The sequence below is a fragment of the Thunnus thynnus genome, chromosome 8 (genome assembly GCF_963924715.1).
Source record: "Thunnus thynnus chromosome 8, fThuThy2.1, whole genome shotgun sequence".
In the NCBI taxonomy this organism is placed as follows: Eukaryota; Metazoa; Chordata; class Actinopteri; order Scombriformes; family Scombridae; genus Thunnus; species Thunnus thynnus.
The window spans coordinates 9,670,802-9,690,844 of NC_089524.1; the positions used below are offsets into that span (position 1 = coordinate 9,670,802).

A 20,043-nucleotide genomic window follows, 5' to 3' on the forward strand; every position below is an offset into this window, starting at 1 on the left:
ACTGTGCTGATATGGCGCTGGCTCGTTCACTCTCTTAAAGGGGATTTGCTTTTGGGAGGCTTTTATTCTTTAAAGGCCAGGGGAAATCTCATTTAGGGGGAGACACATTGAAAAGATGCTCACACAAGAGCCTGATATTCACAGAGCGGGAGGAAGAGAGACAGGAATGGGGAGTTGGTCATCCAGCAGATTAACACAAGTAAAATACAGAGGAAGAGAGGAATCCTGGTTATAAACCTCAAACCTGTCCAGCTTCGTAGCAAAATTAAAATGCAAGTAGCCGCTTTTTCTTTCAGTAGTGTAGAACCTGGAAACCCAAACTGTACAGTCGGGGAACATCTTGGCAATCACTACCTGCAAGACTGAGACTCCCAGCATCCCTCCACGAGAGGCAGCCTTTGAATGGCAGCGATTATTACAGTACTGTTAAAAATAAAAATGAGAAGGAAGAAATATGAGATTAATAAAATAGAGAATGGGACTGAAATGGGTAAATCTCATAGGTACTATTGATCTGTGGCTGCAACACACACACACACACACACACACACACACACGCACACACACACACACTGTAAACACTCAGGCGTGTTGCCAAGAGGCATGCTAGTGGTCAAATATGTATAATTGATGGAGTTGAGTTTGACACAGTGCTGTAATGTAATCTGGGGCTTGAGTCCCCATGGTGTTAGAGTGTGTTTATGTGAGAGTGTGTGTGTGTGTGTGTGTGTGTGTGTGTGTGTGTGTGTGTGTGAGAAGATGGAGGCGGGGGGGGGGGGGGGGGGGGGGGGGGGGGGGGGTTGCAAAAGGGAAGGGACAGGGATTGCTGTGGGGACTCAGTGTAAATTTGATGTATTGGACAGCAGTGTTTTTCCTACCTGTACCAACCCCATGGGTTACACATGTAGGAACAATGGCCTTCTCTACTGTAATGGGCGTTTACCTAGAGGGACTACTTTCTCACTCACACACAGTGTGCATGTGTTGTGGCTTGTGCTTTCACTGATTTTCACTCACACAACCGAATAATTATCTTGTTACAGCTTGTTGTATATGAAGATGTGCTGATTTACTCTGGCCAGCTTTTTTCACTATTTTTGACATGTAACTGTCAATAATAAACATGAGCAGTCCCAATGTACACAGAGCTACATGTACGCACAATATAGTGTTTTTATATTTCGTGTCTTCCCTGGTTTTTGTGTATTTTCCTGGCTGTGTGTTTCATGTTTTCTTACTTTGTGTATATGTGTGTATTTTCCTGGCTTTGTGTGTGCCTGACAGTGTTCCTGCTTCTTTGTTCCTCAGTTGCTGTGTGTCTAGTTTAATTGCAGGCCTTTGAGGGGGAATCGATTTGAGCAACAAGATAACTAAGTTATCAAACTGTTTCATTGACTGGCTGTCCCTTCTCTCTCTATCTTTTGCCTCCTCCCTATTTCTTCTCTCATTTTACTCTCCCTGTCTCCCTTCTTCGCTCCCCCCCTGTCATCCATCTATTTACCCAACTTTCTCATCTATTGTTCATTTTCCTCTCCCTCCCGCTGTCTCTCTCCTCTCTGTGCTCATTCTCCCTCTCGCCGTCTTTCACCTCCTCCCCCTCACATCAGGCCGACAGACCTGTCCACCGGAGAAGTTTGATTGCGGAGGGGCTGCCAGCAAATGTGTCTCGTTGTCATGGCGATGCGACGGAGAAAGGGACTGTGAGAACGGGGCAGATGAAGAGCAGTGCGCTGCAGGTAAGTTTGTGGCAGTTGTTGGAAATGTGGGATGGAGGGCGGGGGAGTTACGAACTGACAGGAAGAAAGGATGGTACGGTATCTATTCTGAGCCTCATTTGAACTCACCTTTTCCTTCCTGTCAATTACTGAGGGCAAAACTGAAAAAGCTTTAGAATTATCACTCACTCACAACAGAAGATAGCTGTTTTGTTTTTGTTTCTTAGGCTGAAAAATGTTATTAGCCTGAAATAATCTGACATTTGTAAACTGCTGTTATGGAATTTCCCACATCTGTTTTGGCTGTAGGCAGCAGAGATAATGAAGAAAATAGTTCTGCAGTGGGTTTAATACTCATTAGTGAATCCAGTGTTCTCAGTACAGACCTCTTGTTTGCTGGAGTTTGTTTGATTAGTGCAGAATACAAATAGTATGATTTTTTTTGCTTATCTTTTTTACTAAACATGACTGGACTTGTCTTTTCTTTTATGATGTGTAGCATATGTGTAGTTTCAGACCTTTCGATAGCCATCTCTTCTCCAGTTTCTAAAATGTCTAAAATTCAGTTTTAGAAAGTGTTTTTAATATGTTTAGTCTTTTTAAGTGCATATAACACAGAATGACATACCTTCACTGTGAAGTTTTTGCCAATTGAAGACCCTGAAAACTCTTAAAAAGAGACAGGAACAGCCGAGGTGAGCAGTAAGAAAAAAAAATAACAAAGAATAGTGGAAAGAAAATCATGATGTCTGAGGTGAGAAGCTGAGAGAGGGTTAGGAAAAATAACTTGAGAAGCTAAAAGTCCCATGTGATAACATTCCTAGAAATGTGGTATTAAGGCACCTCTTCTTTCAGGAACAACTGCATCTCACAATGTTTTTTGGCAGCATCTTTTTTTTTTTCTCACACACCCTGGGGTGATGATCAATTTTTAGTTTAGATCTAAAAGAATACATAAAAATGTCAAAACTGGGGTTATGTGGCTTTTACTGAATGTCAGCTTTGCAATGCAAGGGTACAAGTTTTTTCTACGCTTTCTAGTCTGTCACCTGGGTCGTCGCATGTTTTGAGATTCAGTGAAGATCTGGTCCAAAGTGCAGCCAGGATTATTTTTAACTCTATGTCAAAGCTGCCAAAAAAGTCAAATGTTTCATCTCTTCATTTATTTATACATGTTTTCTGTGTTACGTGTCTAGAGATGTCAAACTGATCTGTTTTTCCTCCCCACAATCTTGTCCTTGTTCTTGGCTGTTGCTTGATGAGCTTGAAATGGGGAAAAACAGGTCAGTCTGCAGACTGGGAGAGTTGGGCCAATGGTGTTTTAGGGAAGTGAAATATGGATCTTGAGAAGTTTATCTTTCAAGGTGTGTCTTATACTTCCATATCCTTTATGTATGTTTACATAGATGGACTCACACCAAGGCAAACGCAGACTTGCATATACAGTAGGGCTCTGTTTTTGTGAATGAAGACACAGAGCACAAAGCTCAGTCAAGTGCATCATGCACGGTGTGGAGATGGCGTGGCAGCACACTTTTAGTAGGAGGCACATAGTTACAGTGTACAAACAGAGTGGGATTAGGAATACTATTAAACACAGACATTATCAGCAGGTATATTTAACTTATCCCTTTCCTGGTTTCAATAATTTTATATAATACTGCATGTCATGTTTTTCAGTGGATATCTCATGCTGGTAAAAAATGTAATTCACATACATAAAGCTTTGTGAACCAACCACATATGCTCCATCTGCCTCTCCTTTACACTCTATAGATGCACTCATGTGTCCATGTCACACCACCTCCTGTAGCCTACGTCCTCACAGCTGGTATCAAAGCTGTAAAAAGAGGCATTGATTTTCATCAGGGTGGACATCTGGCCTACAGCGTTATTGATTTTAAACCTGCGACAAACACACATTCAAACACACATGCACACACGGCAATTTTCGGAAGAATATAGATTGCATATAATATTTGCCCTTTACAAAACGTGTTCTGTCAGATAGAAAAAAAAAAACACTTTTTAAATTTATATATCCAGAGTTTTTCTGAATTTCTGTTTAAACGTCTGTATGTGGGTTTCAGACTTTCAGAGTGATTCAATTTTTGTGGAGTAAAGGCAAACTTATTCTTGTCATCAGTTTTTACAAGAGTCTCTTGTAGAGTTAGGAAGGAATGGATGTAGCTGGGGAGAATCCTCGAAAGGATAAATACAAGGGTGTGTGTGTGTGTGTGTGTGTGTGTGTGTGTGTGTGTGTGTGTGTGTGTGTGTGTGTGTGTGTGTACACAGTCGGTGTCTTATGCATCTTGCTCCATTTCCATAATGTCGCCATCGTCCCTCAGGCACTGCAACATTCATACATTCTTATGCTGAAAGTGATGCAGAAAATATACGTGTGCACACGGCAAGTATGTGTATACATACACATTGTAAGATAGAGGATACTGTTACATTCTCTCAATATTTTCCCATATGTGCACAACCAAAGATGTGTAAAATAAGAAGAACTGACATTTTTAATGAACTTCACCAACTGCAGAAGCAATTAAGATTTAATTATATCCAAAAACTTTAATTGATTTTAATTTAGAGTGGTGCCATTTCATTACTTTGAACACCCTGAGGTTAGCATGGTAATCTGACAGCAACACCTTAATGTGCACAACACATTAAGCTGTTGCTGTTCAATGTAATATATTGTTTTTAAACCATGAAGAGTGGCTAACTATCAGAAGCTCATCACATGAGTACTTTAAAAGCATGTTGCACACATGTTGCATTATTGTTTGTTTCCATTGAGGCATCTTGTGGTTTGCAACATTGGGTTTACTTCATTTTCTGTCTCCTTTTTCACATAATTTCCTCTCTTGCATCTACTCTGTCTCTTTCTGTCTGTCTCTGTTTTATGTCGGGTTCTGATGCCTGAGTTTTTATGGTCTATGAACAACTATTCTTAGAAAAAAGAGGAACAGATTAAATTGAGTTGTACACATGCCAGAAACAATTTTTATTTGAATCAAAAACTTCTGTCTTGGATAACGAGTGGAATTTAAATAAGTTTAAAAACTGAATTTTTAGCATACTGTATTTTCCCAGAAACTCATTTAATATGATCAACTCTACAACTGTGGGATGTTAACAGCCTCCCCGAAAATGATCAGCTCTTGAAAGCCTCCAGTTATTTTAATGTAAATGTTTTTGACATTCAGAAAGCTTATTTACAGTATTTGCTTGAACTCAGCTGATGCAAAGACATGAAACTTACAGTTTCTCTTTAATTTCCCACATTTCAAAAACTGTGGTATAATTTTCTTGACAGGTGGATAGAAACATATCTTCACTCCCCCTTTATTTTCTTCATATTCTCTCTACTCTCTACGCCCTCGCTCTCTGTGTCTCTCCACCCGTTCATTCATCTCCATTCTGTCTGTAAGTTGTTAGAGAGCAGGCTGCTAGTACACAGAGAGATCACATTAGGGAGTTTGTGGCCACGACCTAATGAAAACAACAGCCGCTGTTGATTTAGTCATGTAACCCAAGCTGCAAGTGCATTGTTCACATACCATTTCTGCCTCTCTGATGTACAATATAAACTGTCTAAAACAAGAGTGCTTTTTTTTTTTACCTCTCCTCTCCCTTGCCCATCACAGGCACACTCACTTTTTTTATTCTCTTTTCATTTCTGTGTATTGACACAGGGGGCAATCAGAGACTATATGCTCTTTCCATTGCCTTTCATCTGCCTGACCTGTGTGAACCTCTATCCTTTATTGCATTGGAAAATAAAGTGGTTAATACAGCTGTGAAATATTTCATAGAGGTCTTGATGATAATTGATTTCCTGCCCGATGTGGTTTGAGTGTGTGTATGTGTGCGCATGTAGTGGGAGTCCTGCCGTTATAATAACCTGTAGAGATCTGCTTTTGATCTATCATTTAAAGATGAAAGCGATAGCGAGGAATATTAAGAAGTTCATCCGACGCTCGGAAAAATGCCTCCGCTATCTGAGTTCACACATAAAATTCCACTTCAAGAGACACATAATGGATCTTTCATCTTCTTTTTCTTTTCATCAGTGCATTTTCAGTTCAGACATGTCACAACAAAGTTTATTAAATTTGTAAATATAACAACTCTTGCGGAGTAGTGTACAGCCGTACTTTGGGCTGTACAAGGCGTTAACAAGTACCCATGCAACCACAACTTCAAATGATATTTCTGTTATTAGGCTTTTTTATATCAGTTCTTCTTAGTATGATGTGTATATATGTTTGTATGTGGTATCTGTTGTGTAGTAGTCTGACAGCCTAGCCCCTGTAGCCTGGAATACCAGACAAAACAAATCTTATAAAGGTTTCTTTAGGAAGAACAGATATTCCAGAAACACGGCCATTTCTTGAAAGAAAACAGATCAGAAACTGATTTTTTATAATAGCAACACAGTATCAAATATCTGTAAAAACATCTCACACTGCTCAGGTAGTACTATACTGTATATTATTTCATATTATGTTATTTAAAGTAAGCTGATTCTTGGAATGCCAATCTTGTCACTTGCTTCGCTCAAATATTTGCACAAATATTTTCACTCTGACCAAATTGAGAAGGCTTTTTCTTTCGAACGTAGCTTTGAATGAAGCCATTCCACCACAGTAAATTAGATTTGCCTCAATTGTAAACTGCGACAAAGATGATTTGAAAATGGTCTTGTTTATTTCTGCATTGATAAAGCACAATGTTGACAGTCAGACAAAGGAGAAGAATAACGCAGATATTTGCCGATGAAAAAAACAAGCAAAGAAGGAATCCTTCACAACATGTTATAAATAAGATGATCAGGTATATCAATCTACCTTCTTTCTCTCCTGTCAATTTGCACTTTATTAAAACAGAGGAGGCATACATGTAAATCAGACCAACGCTCAATTTCCGTGGCACGTAACCTAATCATGCTGTTGCTACACGTATTATTTTTGGCAAATTGATTCATATTTGATGTCACAAACACAGATACGTGACAAATCAATCTGATAGCAGTTGTATTAGGAAAACTGTGAACACTAGACTAGCTTTCTAGCATTGCCCACATTTCTTCAACACATGCCACCATCCAGGGTTATCAGTAATAGGCAGACACAGTCATCTGTAAAAGAAACATTTACTTAAAAAACAGATTTTGTAGGGAGCGGGTGGAAAAATGCTGGCATGCTGATGAATGTTTTCTTAAAGAATTTTCAAAACTATAATGTGCACAAAATGCGCATGCAGTATTTCACCATCTGCAAGCGCACATTGCCACCTTTTCGTTTCATCATCTAACCCCTAGAAACATACTTCCTTTTCCAAATTTCATGCATTTACCCCTTCACGCTGTAAATCCTTCGTTTCATCCTCCCCGCCACCATCTCCCTCCAACTCTGATCTCCCCTCCTCTCCCTCTTTTCCCTCCCTCCCTCCCTCCCTCCCTCGGCAGCTATACAATTGGAGTACAACGAACGTTAATTAGGGCTGCTAATTGAGCATATCCAAACGTTGAATAAAACATGGATCCAGGAAGAGAGGTTCTTTATTACATTCAGAGGAGGGCTCTGAAGAAAGTTTATGAGTCTTTAATTTATGTTAATGCGAAATCGCATTTGTTTAGGCACAGCACTGCTGCTAGCCATGTTTGCATACTTCAGGATGTGTGTGTGTGTAGGTAAAACATATTTTTTTATGTTTGGGTAAATAGGGGTTTTTTTCAAGAAGGATGGCTTCTCTTTCTGTTTGCCGAATACTGATTTTGCATTTTTTTTTCTTATTAACTCAACATTTGAAAAGTGCTCTTTACCTGCTCACCCATCAACTTTAAAAATTCAACAAAGTGAACTGTGTAAATGAATTAATGTGTGTGCATGCCTGTGTCTGTGTGTGTATGTGTGTGGCCTGTTGAGACGCTGATTCAGCGGACGCCGGAATGACCCTGCTTGCTCAAGATTGATCGCTGGAGAAGTTTACATTTCTGCAACCCTAATAAGATCACGCACACTTAAATGAGGACAGATACACGTAGGATTAGTTGGTTTTCCTCTTAACCTTCCAATGCATCGCACACGCTTGTTAATAAGAGTGAATAAAAACTCTGTGTGTCAGAGTTGGAATTAAGAGGTTGAGTTAATTAAATTTGTCCACAAGCAAGTGAATGAATTCCCCAAAATATTAATTAAATGTGTCTTGTTTGTGTCATTACTACCTGGGAGGAAAAAAAAACAACATTTTTGGTCGCTCTCTTTCTCTGTGTTTTTATCCTCATTTCTTTCATTCTGTCTTTCGTCCCCTCTCGTTGCATCCACTCTCTCACTTTAGTGCTTTCATCTATGTGTACTAACCCAGCGTTAGCAGCAGCTTAGCTGTATCACAGTCAGGCAGGCTGTTTCTGATCCTTAGAGAGCTATGAAAATCATCATGACAGTGTAGCTACAAATAGCATGCTAATGTAAAAGCCATAATGGAAACACTTATTACATCAACTAGCACCTACACAGCTCCCACTTCCACTTCATGTCTAAATTTCATATATAAGCATTTGAACAGGGATACAGTAGATCTGTCCTCTCTACAGACAGAATAAACCAAAGGACACTCTTAATGTGTATTAATCCATACTGTTACTGCCATTTAAAATACTAAACAAATAACTGTATGTGGATTTATGTTCCTGTGACAGAGGTATACTGATTAATGATACATTAATGGTGCATAAACAACTAAAATAAAAAAGTTCCAGTCACCCCACCTTAATTTCTCACCACAGACTGGCAGATTATTGTAGTAAGTCTAATAAAAAGGTTTGATTCTTGGCCTGAATCCTTTCTGGTTGTAGATTTTTATGCTCTCTGGTTTAAAGGTAAACTGGAAATGGACTGGTCTCCTGTGCAGGCTGTTACCTTGTATGTCCACTGCATTAGTAAAGGGATCTTTTTAGGTGACTTTCTCTTTCTGACTTTGCTTGACTTTACTCCCTTTTGCAGTTCTAGTGCCTGCTCCACAGACTATTACCGCAATCAGTAGACCGGGGATAAAGTGAGGTAAACGGAAACAGGGAGACAACCAGACAGAGAGAAAGACGGGAGTCAGAGACACTCCTGCGGGCCCTGAGGACCTGTTGCTCTTTTCACATTAGCCTGTGCTGCTATGTTACATTACAGCATGCTGCTGCTGGATCGATGCCCACCGGGGATATGTTAGTTGGTGTTTTATTGCAGGGCAGAGAGGGGCGGAGGAGAGGGAGACGTTGAGTGTGTGTGTGTGTGTGTTTGTGTGTGCTCTACTGTATGTGTATGTCATCCTGATAGGATATAGAAGGAGGGGAGTGAATAAAGTGGCACGTTGTAAGTGTTTTTTGTTCAAGAAGATACAAGTCTGTCTGTAAACTACCAGCAAACATTGTAACTGAACACAAGTGAGATGCAAACTGTGTGAACTATGCAGACACATTAACATGTAAACCTGCACATCACCATCACTCCTGGGCATCTATGCATTATAAAGTATAACTTCTCTAGTCCAGCTTGCTGTAAAGTAAATGCAACCTTTATTCCATTATTTGATAACAGATTTAAAGAGGATGAAGAAGAGTCGCTTAAAAAAATATAACCGTGCGTAGATAACCATGTGTTAAAATGGTGTATAGTTGTACAGAATGTGTGCTCGCGGTGGCATGTTTCTCCTCTTTTATCTTGCTTCACCGACATTTCCACTAGAAGAGAGAACTGCATAGACAGAGAGTGGTAGCCTCTTGTCTCAGAGTTTCTTCCCATTATGTTCTCCTTCATTTATAATCCTTTGACTGCTCTCACTGTGTGCGTAGGTGTAATGTAATGGAGTGCCGGCTCACAAACAGGCTCGCTGTGCACCCAGAGGCGGTTGCACTTGCTTTAGACTCAAGCAGACCATTTCTCCCCAGCGATACCTTTAAAAACATTACTCATTCCTCTCTCACCCCCAACCTCGCCCTTCTCCCTGCGCACACACACACACACAGTCAGGATCACATGGAGACGACAGCCTGCTCGTCCTATAGACTTGACCAAGGTGAAAACAGTTTGCTTCAACCTTAGGGGATGCAACGGAACATAAAAGTGAGGAAGACCTTTTGACTTTTCTGCTTTCCTAGCGAGTAACCTATAGACCTAAGATCCATTCATTTCCACACAAGCATGCATTCTAGTAGACTTTAGTCCATAATGTCATTTTGCAGAGATGATGAAAAGATGAGAAACATGCACTTATTAAGTTTATGATAGCATGCATACAGTATGTTCAGGTTTTGCTTCATGTAGCCTTCATTAAACAACATTTTTACACAGAATTATCTTTTATTAGCCTCCTTGAGGGGAATAAATAAATGAAGTACACACCGCCTTTCCTGTCAGGTAACTAGCTAGTAGCAAATGAATCGACAGATGTTAGCTATAGATAGCTACAGCTACAGTACATGTGTACTCTGACTGATTTCTTTTTTCAAATGCTATTTTTATCCAGACCCCCTCCTTTCTCCTCTTGTCTCTGTACATTCATGACTGTAAAGTCTCACAGCTTTGGGATATATGCACATTTTTTCGTGGATTTTTCAATCAAGTTGAAACATTTTCAACTTGCACAAACATGGTCTTGGTCTCAATTCATCCTCACCATTTTCAGTGTGTTCACATTATGAACACACTTTAAGAGTCACTGGAGCTGAAGTTATTGAATGAATAAAATATAATGTTGTTATATGATCCACAATAATCAGCTTGTCAAAATATTTAAGCTTAGAAATGATCTTAACCTTTTTTTTTTCCAGACAGACCAATAAGAGACACTATCAAAATTTGTGCAAGGCTAGCCTGGCAGTAGGGTGGGACTATATGGCTCTCTAGTAAAGATCCAGCCTGCTAAATAGTTATAAGATGCGTTGGAATGTGGAGAAAGAAACATGGTTTTAGCTGTGTGGAGAGAGTTCACACATGAAAAACCACAACTCTGTCACTGTAGAAAATGATAATTATGTCATTATCATGCACCAGGCTCGGTAAAATACAGGATTACATATTTGTTGTGGAGATTTAATCATCACACAAAATCACAGTGACCTATTTTTAATGTATTCATAGATTTACTACTTGACAATTATCGGAGGAGATCCAATTATTTTCCAGACGTGTGTGTGTGTGTGTGTGTGTGTGTGTGTGTGTGTGTGTGTGTGTGTGTGTGTGTGTGTGTGTGCGTGGGAGTGGGTGAAGGGAGGGGGCACTGATAAGATTTAAGAGACAGAGCCACAAGGATGGAGTGATGGCCATGTCACGTTTTACATTTAATGGCTGAAATCTCATGAAATATGAAATGTTTTGACTAATGGCATCCACAATGCACGTTAAGTCAATACACAAGCCCACACGTATACAGAGACAAAGAAGGACATTCATCACACACACACGTATAGACTCTCATTCCACCGTGATTACTTGTGAGGCAGTTCATACTCAAGTCTAAGTTGCTGTCAGATGGCATAGTGACTGAGCTATTGAAATATCCTGTGCTATTCAGTATATCGTCCCTGTTGGGCTGTGTGTGTGTGTGTTTACGTGCATGCCTTTGTGCGTTCAGTGTACGTGTGTGTGCAATCCCCATAGTCCCTACTCATTATGGAGGTGGTTAAGAGAAAGCCTTCCCCTGGTGTATACCAATCACGTTACACACAGAGTTTCAGTCTCTCAGTGAATTTTCTGCCATTTTTCTCTTCATCTACGCTGCCATTTCACTCGGATTCCCCAGGCTGCGCTGCCACACTACATCGAGGTCTTACTTTCAGTGGCTTTTCACACTCAGTTTGACATGTTTTTACACTGCAAAGACAGCTTAACCAGCACTGGCAAATACAAAGACTATTTAGAAAATTTAGCGGAGATGGGAGTTCACTTTGAAAAGGTGGGATACTCCATTTTCCATATGTTTCTTATGCTGAGCGGTTGGTTATTTATTCAGTTTTATCAAGATCTCATATAGATGTTTTGAATTAAATCAGGTTTCCCTGTTTAATGAATTAAGATTCTAAAATGTAAACCCTTGTGCAGGCATTTGATTACATTTTGTGTCCATGTCCATCGTTAACTTCAATATATTTGATGAACTCAAGGAGCTCAGCATCTAAATTCTAGCTCATCTTTAATCTATGCAGTTATATTTACTTTTTTTCTTTTACTCCGGCGAGCATTTTCTGCAGTGCCGGGTAGAGAGAAAATTATTGTAAACCAAGTCAAGCTCAAACTAATTGCAACATTTGAGAGACAAACAGAGAGAATGAGCTGCTCGCTGCATCAGCAGGCATCAGTTTGAATCCCTGAGTACCTGGATTTGTTCCATTAAGAGGAGTTAGAAGATTTCACCGAAGAAAATCCTTCATGCTGTTATTTGAGTGATATAAGTGTGCTAGTATTACAGGTGCTGCTATAGTAAATGTGCAGTGTAAGTTTAAAACACAAGTGCTCTGTCTTTACTATCTTGTATTTTGTTTACATATTACTTTCTTTTAAATATCTGTCAAACATAAGAGATGACTGACATGCAAAGTGGCACTTTCCCACCAATGCTACGAGCGTGTACTGTCGGCTCTGTGCCTGGTAAACCCCATTTGGCCAAGCTGTTGGAAACTGAATTTCTTCTGAAGCTGCCTTCTGTTTGTCAGCCAGTGATAAATCTATTCTGAAATTCATCTCTCCTCACTGTCTATCTGCCTATTCCATTAGGAAAAGAGGATCACTTTTATGTTACAGCAAGTTGAAGAGCTGAGGGCTCAGGGCCTGCCTGTCTGGTAGTCACAAGTGTGTATGTATGTGTGTGTGCATGTGTGTGTGTGTGTGTGTGTGCATGCTGCTATCTTCCCGCACTGATGCTTCAAAGGTTTAATGTAGCCAAAGCACCGATAAACACTTTGTGAGAACCCCGGAGAGGGACTGCATGTCAAGCTGTCTATGTCTGTCACTCTTCACACACGCGCACACACGCACGCACACACACACACACACACACTTAAGGCCTTTCCGGTGCTCCTGCAGAATGTGTTTCATCAAAAGCATGATCTATAACTTCCTCACATCCCTGTTGTCCTTCTATTCTTTCTCCCACACAGCTCTTCAGTTTTAAGACTCCGAATAAGTCACAGGTTAACATTTCTAGACATGTGCAACACACACAACCATCTTGATACAGATGCAGGGATGCATATGCCTCTGGTACTCTTCTTCCTCTGGCGGTTTCCTGTTTTAATGATATCAAGGGTAATGGTGCCTGATACATAGTAAATGCTACATTAGCTAACCATCCTAAAAACATTGACTCAGTGCATACAGATGTGTCTGAGCACCATGGAGCTGCGGAGAGCAAGGAAAGGATGTGAAATTTTAGAATTTTTTCAGCCATATATGTGCATAACTGTTACAGCACTGCAATTTGAAATCTGCACCCTGTGATTTTGTTCTCTGGTGGATCCAAATACTAAAAAGGTGATATCAAGTAATTGTAAACTACTTTTACCTAAAATACCGTACTTCCACTGAGTCTCCAGTGAGGATAGAGATGGTGAAGTGGGTCAGCTATTGTTAGTGAGACCAGTTCCATTTGGCTAACGTTGCTCCTTGCTTCCCTCCCTCGCTTCCTCGCTCCTTAGCTCCTCCCGGTGAGGATGGAGAGAGAGATTTGAGGAAGAGACAGTGTCATTTTAAGGGGAAGGCAACTACTCATGATGCATGAAGCATCTCAACTGTCAAATATGTAGAAGTCACCTATGCTGAACTGGTGCCTGATCCGTAGCTGCACCTGGCTGTCACAGAATATGGAAAAATGAAGAAATAACAGATAGGCTATTTATAGACTATTTACCTGTTAATTCCTGAAAGAACATAATGGAGCAATAAAACAGCTGTAAATGTTGAAATAAAATATTGCGTATTCAGTCAGTGAAAGTCTGGCTCAGGATGATGAATTAGGAAACACTTTAACTGTGCAGCTGTATATAGTCCCTGAATGAGCCAAGATGTACTTCAAACAGCAAAGATGAAGAATAAAATAAACAAAAAACTTATGCATAGGGATACACCCATGTTGCTTCACTCTAAGCTCCTCGGGAAGCTTCCTCTCTGCTCATTCCTCGTCTCCTCTGAGGTGCATTTAAGGGGTTGGAACATTCTTGATGATGGTGGTGTTAGATCGGTTTCCAGTTCACAGCTGGAGGACGGAGGAGTGTGGACGGGGGGGAAGCATAAATTAACAGAATGGAAAGCACCCCTGGACAGAGCTTGCCTGCTTTGCTGTTTAGGAAACAATGTTGCATTGCACCATTTTTTTTCAATTTGTCAGTTGTCGCTGTGCCTGAGTAGGATTTTCATCTACTGACCAAACTAACAAGTAATGATAATTTGCACAAATAGGGTAAAAATGTGGACCATCACCGGCACTCCTCTGCTTCAGTCCCTCTATTTATTCTATAATACAGGAACATGTTTCTCGAAAGTCTTTCCTAATGTGGCATTTTGTTTCTACAGGTAGAATATAGTGGGAGTACATGACATTTTGCCTTTGTTTTTGTTAGGGGGATCCTGCTTTATGGGGTTAGGTTTTCATTGGAGATTGGAGTGGGCAAAGTGACAGGTCATGCGACAACACCAGTTTCTAGTTATTCTCAAACCAAGAACACTATTGGAAACTCCTCAGTCTGAAGCCCGGCTCAGCTCCATGTGAAAATACATTTTTGAGGCATTCTGCACGGCCCTGATGAAAACATGCTCTGAAGTGTAGGATGTGGTTTGAGTTGGATTTTTAATAAATATTGAATCATTGAACAGAATATTTTTCCTCCTGTTTTTTTTTTTTTTTTCTTCCCATCAATCCTCATGAATATAGATGATGATTTGTTTGGAATTGCCCTTGTGTATCTGACAGTACAAGGCATGCTTGACTCATCACGGATTTGCTTTTTTATTGATGCTGTCGTGCGAAAGATAAGGCATGCATATTGATATTCCATAGAGTAAATGAACATGTTGCTTGTCTACTGTATGGCCCATTAAGCCTACTCTCCACTAAAATGCCTTCAGGTGTTGCGGTCTGTTTTCAGCAGATTTTAGAGAGCGAGCGTGTTTCTGTTCTCGGTTAAATGCAGCGTTTTACGCAGTGCTGTGAAGTAAGTGTTTCATTTTCATTTCTGGTTGTTGATCTGTGATCTTTAGCTTGCTTTACCGAGAGAACACCTGGTCAACTAAGGTTTGTCGACAAGCATGTGTGTGTGTGTGTGGGTGTGGGTGTGGGTGAGTTTGTGTATGCTTGTGCACATGTGTACATGGTCCCACACCACGGCTCAGTGGCTGACATGTTATACCAGAGTCTGATTGGATTCCACGCTCCAGAAACATTAAACCCAGTGACTCATAGAAAAAGGTTGAAGTGAAGTGTGTGTGGTGCATGTGTGTCTCTGCCCTACATGTGTTTGGATGCATATCTGAGTACAAATAGATTGTGTTTTTACATCCACCTGTATGTGTTTGCCTCTATTTAAGTGTGTTTTGGTAGAGATTACATACAGTATATTTTTCTGTTTGTTTGTGTGTGTGTGTATGTGTGTGTGTGTGTGTGTGTGTGTGCGCAGAGCTGCTCGCTATAGACTAGTGCATGCTGGAAGAGAATTCAATTGTCCTTCAGATCAAGGTCAATGAGCTGTGCCCTATCTCCCTGCTCCATCTATTAGCTGTCCAGTGGTGGGTCTGGGGATGGATGGATAGAAAGCTTTGACCCCGAGTTAAACACGGTCACGTACAGGTGGGGAAGGTTACTGTCAAGATGTAATCAGTAACAGATTACTGATTACCTATTTAACATTGTAATTGGTAGAATAATCCATTGGATGGATGTGTTTAATTAACAGTCAAGAGTCCAACTCTGTAATCCAGTCTGATTTCTCTCGACTCTTACTTTATTTTTTTTTTATCTTCCTCTCCTAAATCCTTTAGAGGGTAGCATTTTTCATTGGTTGAATTTATTAGGATTTCCAAGACATCCAACATAAGTAACTTTAAGAAGATTCTGTAAAAGTTTTAATTTGAATGTCATTGTAATATATGGATTACTGTAACTAAGTCTGTTCACTGTAATCCCACCATATCTAATCAGCTTCCCCTAACATCTGACCATCTATACTCACTGCCCTTATATGCTTTTAAATCTGCCTGCCTGCTGTTCACGGGAATATGCCCCTTTTGGAGGGAAAGGCTCTTTCTACTCTCACATCTGTCAATGGATCTACCACCCCATGTGTTCCTCTGAGCAGCTGTCTCCTCTCCGATCTCCCCACTTTCTGTTTGGAAAGATTGGTGTTGGTCTGTGTTAACAGAGAGAAATGTTGTCACTGTCTCATCGACCAGTCTTCTTGGCGTGTGTCAGCTTTGACGCAGCCAGGTGATAAGCTCAAGGAAATGAAGTACCACACAGCTGTGTGGATTTAGGAAGTTTACCTTGGAAAATAATAAATCCCAGTGTGTTATATATACATACATAGATAGATATGTATATATATATATATAAGAAATTTATAAATAAAAGAGAGGGTTGTAATTTTAAATCATGAATGACCCTGGATGACCCGGCAGAACTGACCATATTTGATATTAATAAAAAACATAAACAATTATTCGGAAAAGGAAGTTATTTAATACACCAAAACATTACAACTACTATACATCTAAGTATAACTATTGTGGAAAATGTAGTCTCTTACCCCCATAGTTGTTTATCTCTGCTCCATTTTTCCATTTCAGTCAGCTAACTATGTACAGCTATGAAACATTTGAAAAAAATCCAGAGGTGGGTGGGAAAACATGTCATCCTAATCTGTTTTTTACTCTTGGTGAATGTTGTGGAAGAATGTGTTTATTACTTACAGTTCGCATTCCTCTGAATTTCAAATTCAAAGTTGTTTTTATCCCTGAGACACAAATTAAGGTACCGCTTGCTACCAGACTGTTAAAAAAAGCTACTGAGAGCAAACTATCTCTGTTTTAGTTTGGCATCCCGATGGGAACCACACTAACAAGCTTCTTTCCAAACCTGTGTATAGCTAACTCACCTGGCTGACCAAGCTCTCTCTTTAATGAAAAACTCTGAAAAGCATGAAAAATAAAGATGTTTAGTCTGACATTAACACGACATTATCACCCTCTGGGGTGAAGGAAAATATGTTTATGATATTCATAAGCAAAAACCCTGATGCCAATTGTACAGAAAGTTTTTTTTAAAATAATATAACTTGAGTATAACTTTACCCAAGTGTTTGTTTACACAAACACCTTACGTGACCCCCAAACCACCTGAGCATTGGCTGGGATGCTGCTGATGTTGTTTATGTGCTTGTGTTAATTAAATTACTTAGATCTGAGTGGGGATGATTAGCATGCTAGCAGTAATAGCTAGCAGGGAATCCAATAGCCTATTATCATAATGAGTCCCTTTGGCGCACTGTGTGGGTAGGTAAAAGAGAGAGAGAGCTAAGCGGTTATGTCGGTCGCCCAGAGAGGACAGTTACATCAAAGGACAAGTGTTTTTTTTTTTGTTTTTTTTTTAGCTGAATACATGATTCAAATTAATTTGTCCAGCCTGGCTGGGATTAGATAAAGTCACTGCTGGGATATGGCAATGAGGAAAGACTCAGTTGCAGTAATAACCAACACAGCATGCATAAACACAGTACAAACATACACTCTTACTAACAGAAGGCTGAAATATTATACATCATACTTTTGCAATCATTTCCCAGATTTGAAAGGTCTTGAGACGCTGTTGGAGAAATCAACACATGCACAGACAATCATACACATGAATACTGTACACACATAAACTCAAGCATTCCTGGAGGGGGGGTTCTGCACTGCGGCAGACACCTGCAGCTGTGCCCCCACTCTGCTCATTACACACCTGTTTCTACATACTGGACTTCTGCTGCACATATGCTCCCGACCTTGTGCCGAATATGGTACTGTGTCATGTTTATCCGGTGTGCTTCCGTGTTAATAACTGTTGCATGAATTGCTTAAAGGTTGAGATTTTGTAGCTGCATTCTGAGACAATGTTTATTTTTCTTGAATAATTCATAATACATGCTTTTCCCATGAGGCAAGTGTACCATTTTTTGGGAGGGGGGGGGGGGGGGCTCTTAATCCCTTGTTAGTTTAACCGTTACTGTATATGTTCTCTTTGCTCCTCCACCTGCTACACTTTACTCTGTCAGACTTCCAAGGAATGTACTGTATGCTTTAAAAAAAGTTTTGAGGAGTTTTAAGAGACTTTTTTTCTTTTACTCTCCCCAGACACCAAAAGCCCAAGAGCAATTGCCCTCTGCTCATTAACTTTTAAATTTTAACACCACAGCTATCTTTCTTTCCATCTCCAGAGATGAAGAGAAAGACTTACTGTATTGCTGCATATATTCCTACTCCCCCATGGAGTTTGAATATATGCAGCAATAAGTTAACTATATCTGTCCTCTAACTCACATTTTCTCTCATCCACTCCCACGTGCACTACTATCTGCTTCCAATAACCAGATAGGGACAGTACAGTGGCTCAGTGGTTAGCACTGATGCCTCACAGAATGAAGGTCCTTGGGTCGATCCACGGCCGTCCGAGGTCCTTTCTGTGTGTGTGTGTGGAGTTTGCATGTTCTCCTCATGTTTGCGTTGGTCTCCGCCGGATGCTCTGGTTTCCTCCCACCATCAAACACACATACTGCGGCTCCCCACTGCTCCTAGTGTGTGTGTGTATAGGATGGGTCAAATGCAGAGGATCAGTTTCCCCATAGGGATCAATAAAGTACTTCTTCTTCTTCTTCAAAAGAAGCTCAAGCGGATGTACGCATAATTTAACAGCTGATTTTATTTTGCTGAATTCACTCTATTTGTAGAACATCTTCTATAATGATAATAATTAATGATGATAAATCATTAAAATGAAAGAAACATTGTCTCTTAAAATGTTAACATCCTCTGTTTTTCATCCACTTGTAGATGCCAAAGCCTGTCCGTCCAAGGATTTCCAGTGTCGTAACGGGAAGTGCGTGGCACCAATCTTCGTCTGCGACGGCGACGACGACTGTGGGGACTCCAGTGACGAGGAGAAGTGCTCGGCTCCCACCTGCGGCCAGCACGAGTTCCGCTGCAATGACTCTGAGTGTATCCCAGCGCTGTGGAGCTGCGACGGTGACCCGGACTGTAAAGATAAGTCAGACGAGTCCATGGAGCGCTGCAGCAGGAGGACGGAGCCCCAGAAACCTCGCTGCCCCGTGGGCGAGTTCCAGTGCGGGAGCGGCGAGTGCGTCCATATGAACTGGAAATGTGATGGAGACGCAGACTGCAAGGATAAGTCCGATGAAGCAAACTGTCGTAAGTCAACCGTGGATATGCTGTATGTATGAGGATGGATAGATGAGTGTGTGGATAGAGAATTAGTGTTAGTGTTTACCGAATAATGTTGCCTTTGTTCTTTTTAAATTATCACCAAGAAAACTCCTGAAGAAACTAAAAACAACAGCTTTTGCTTCTGCACCATAGAACTCCAAAGTTATAGTATTGGAAAGACCAATAAAAGTAATTCTGTTGACATATTGCTTCATTAAAATGAACATGGACTATGTAGTTGATGCTGAAATAATTCCATGAGTACATTTTAAATCTATGGAGAGTAGCTCCATTTTGGGCAGACTTCAGGCAGACTGTACATGCTCAGGGAGATTCCTTTGCTGGTTTGATGAGCCGAGAAGAATAAACTACATTTGCAGCATTCACATAATAGAGGAATTTGTTATCGAATTGTAATTTTATGGTTCTTTTATGTATTTTCTATCTGTTCTACAGTGCAACAGCTACACACAGTACTTGTTAGGAGGATGAATTGATTGCCGGCTGTGTTTTTCTTACTGAATTTCTTAATAATTATAATACTAGTTGTAGCCTTTAATGGGAAAGATTAATCGAGACCATAATAATGCATGTTGTGTTGTAGAACAATGGCAATATGTGTCGTTCACTGCTGGTTGACTATACTTCAAAGGCTGACATGCTGTGTATTGTGAACAAAGGCTGTGTGACAAAGCTTGTTGTGCCACCAGATGATTGAAGGAAGATCAATGCTAACTTTATCATGATGATCCATGAGTTTGTTGCCATGCAACCATGCGATCTGTAGTAACAGAAGGAGAACCTCTGAGTGCACGTGTGACCGTATGTGTTTGTTGTGCGAGTGTGTGTGTGTGCGTGCATGT

General features: G+C 40.4%; 1 protein-coding gene across 4 annotated transcripts in view; it reads left to right on the forward strand.

The window, feature by feature from the left end:
* Nucleotides 1–20,043, forward strand: part of lrp8 (low density lipoprotein receptor-related protein 8, apolipoprotein e receptor) — a 181,186-nt gene that overhangs the window by 106,816 nt on the left and 54,327 nt on the right. For all 4 annotated transcript variants that reach the window (XM_067596388.1, XM_067596390.1, XM_067596389.1 and 1 more), the window contains exons 4-5: nucleotides 1,608–1,736; nucleotides 18,791–19,165. In XM_067596388.1, coding sequence (XP_067452489.1) covers nucleotides 1,608–1,736; nucleotides 18,791–19,165 — 504 coding nt within the window. The remainder of the gene's footprint in view (nucleotides 1–1,607; nucleotides 1,737–18,790; nucleotides 19,166–20,043) is intronic.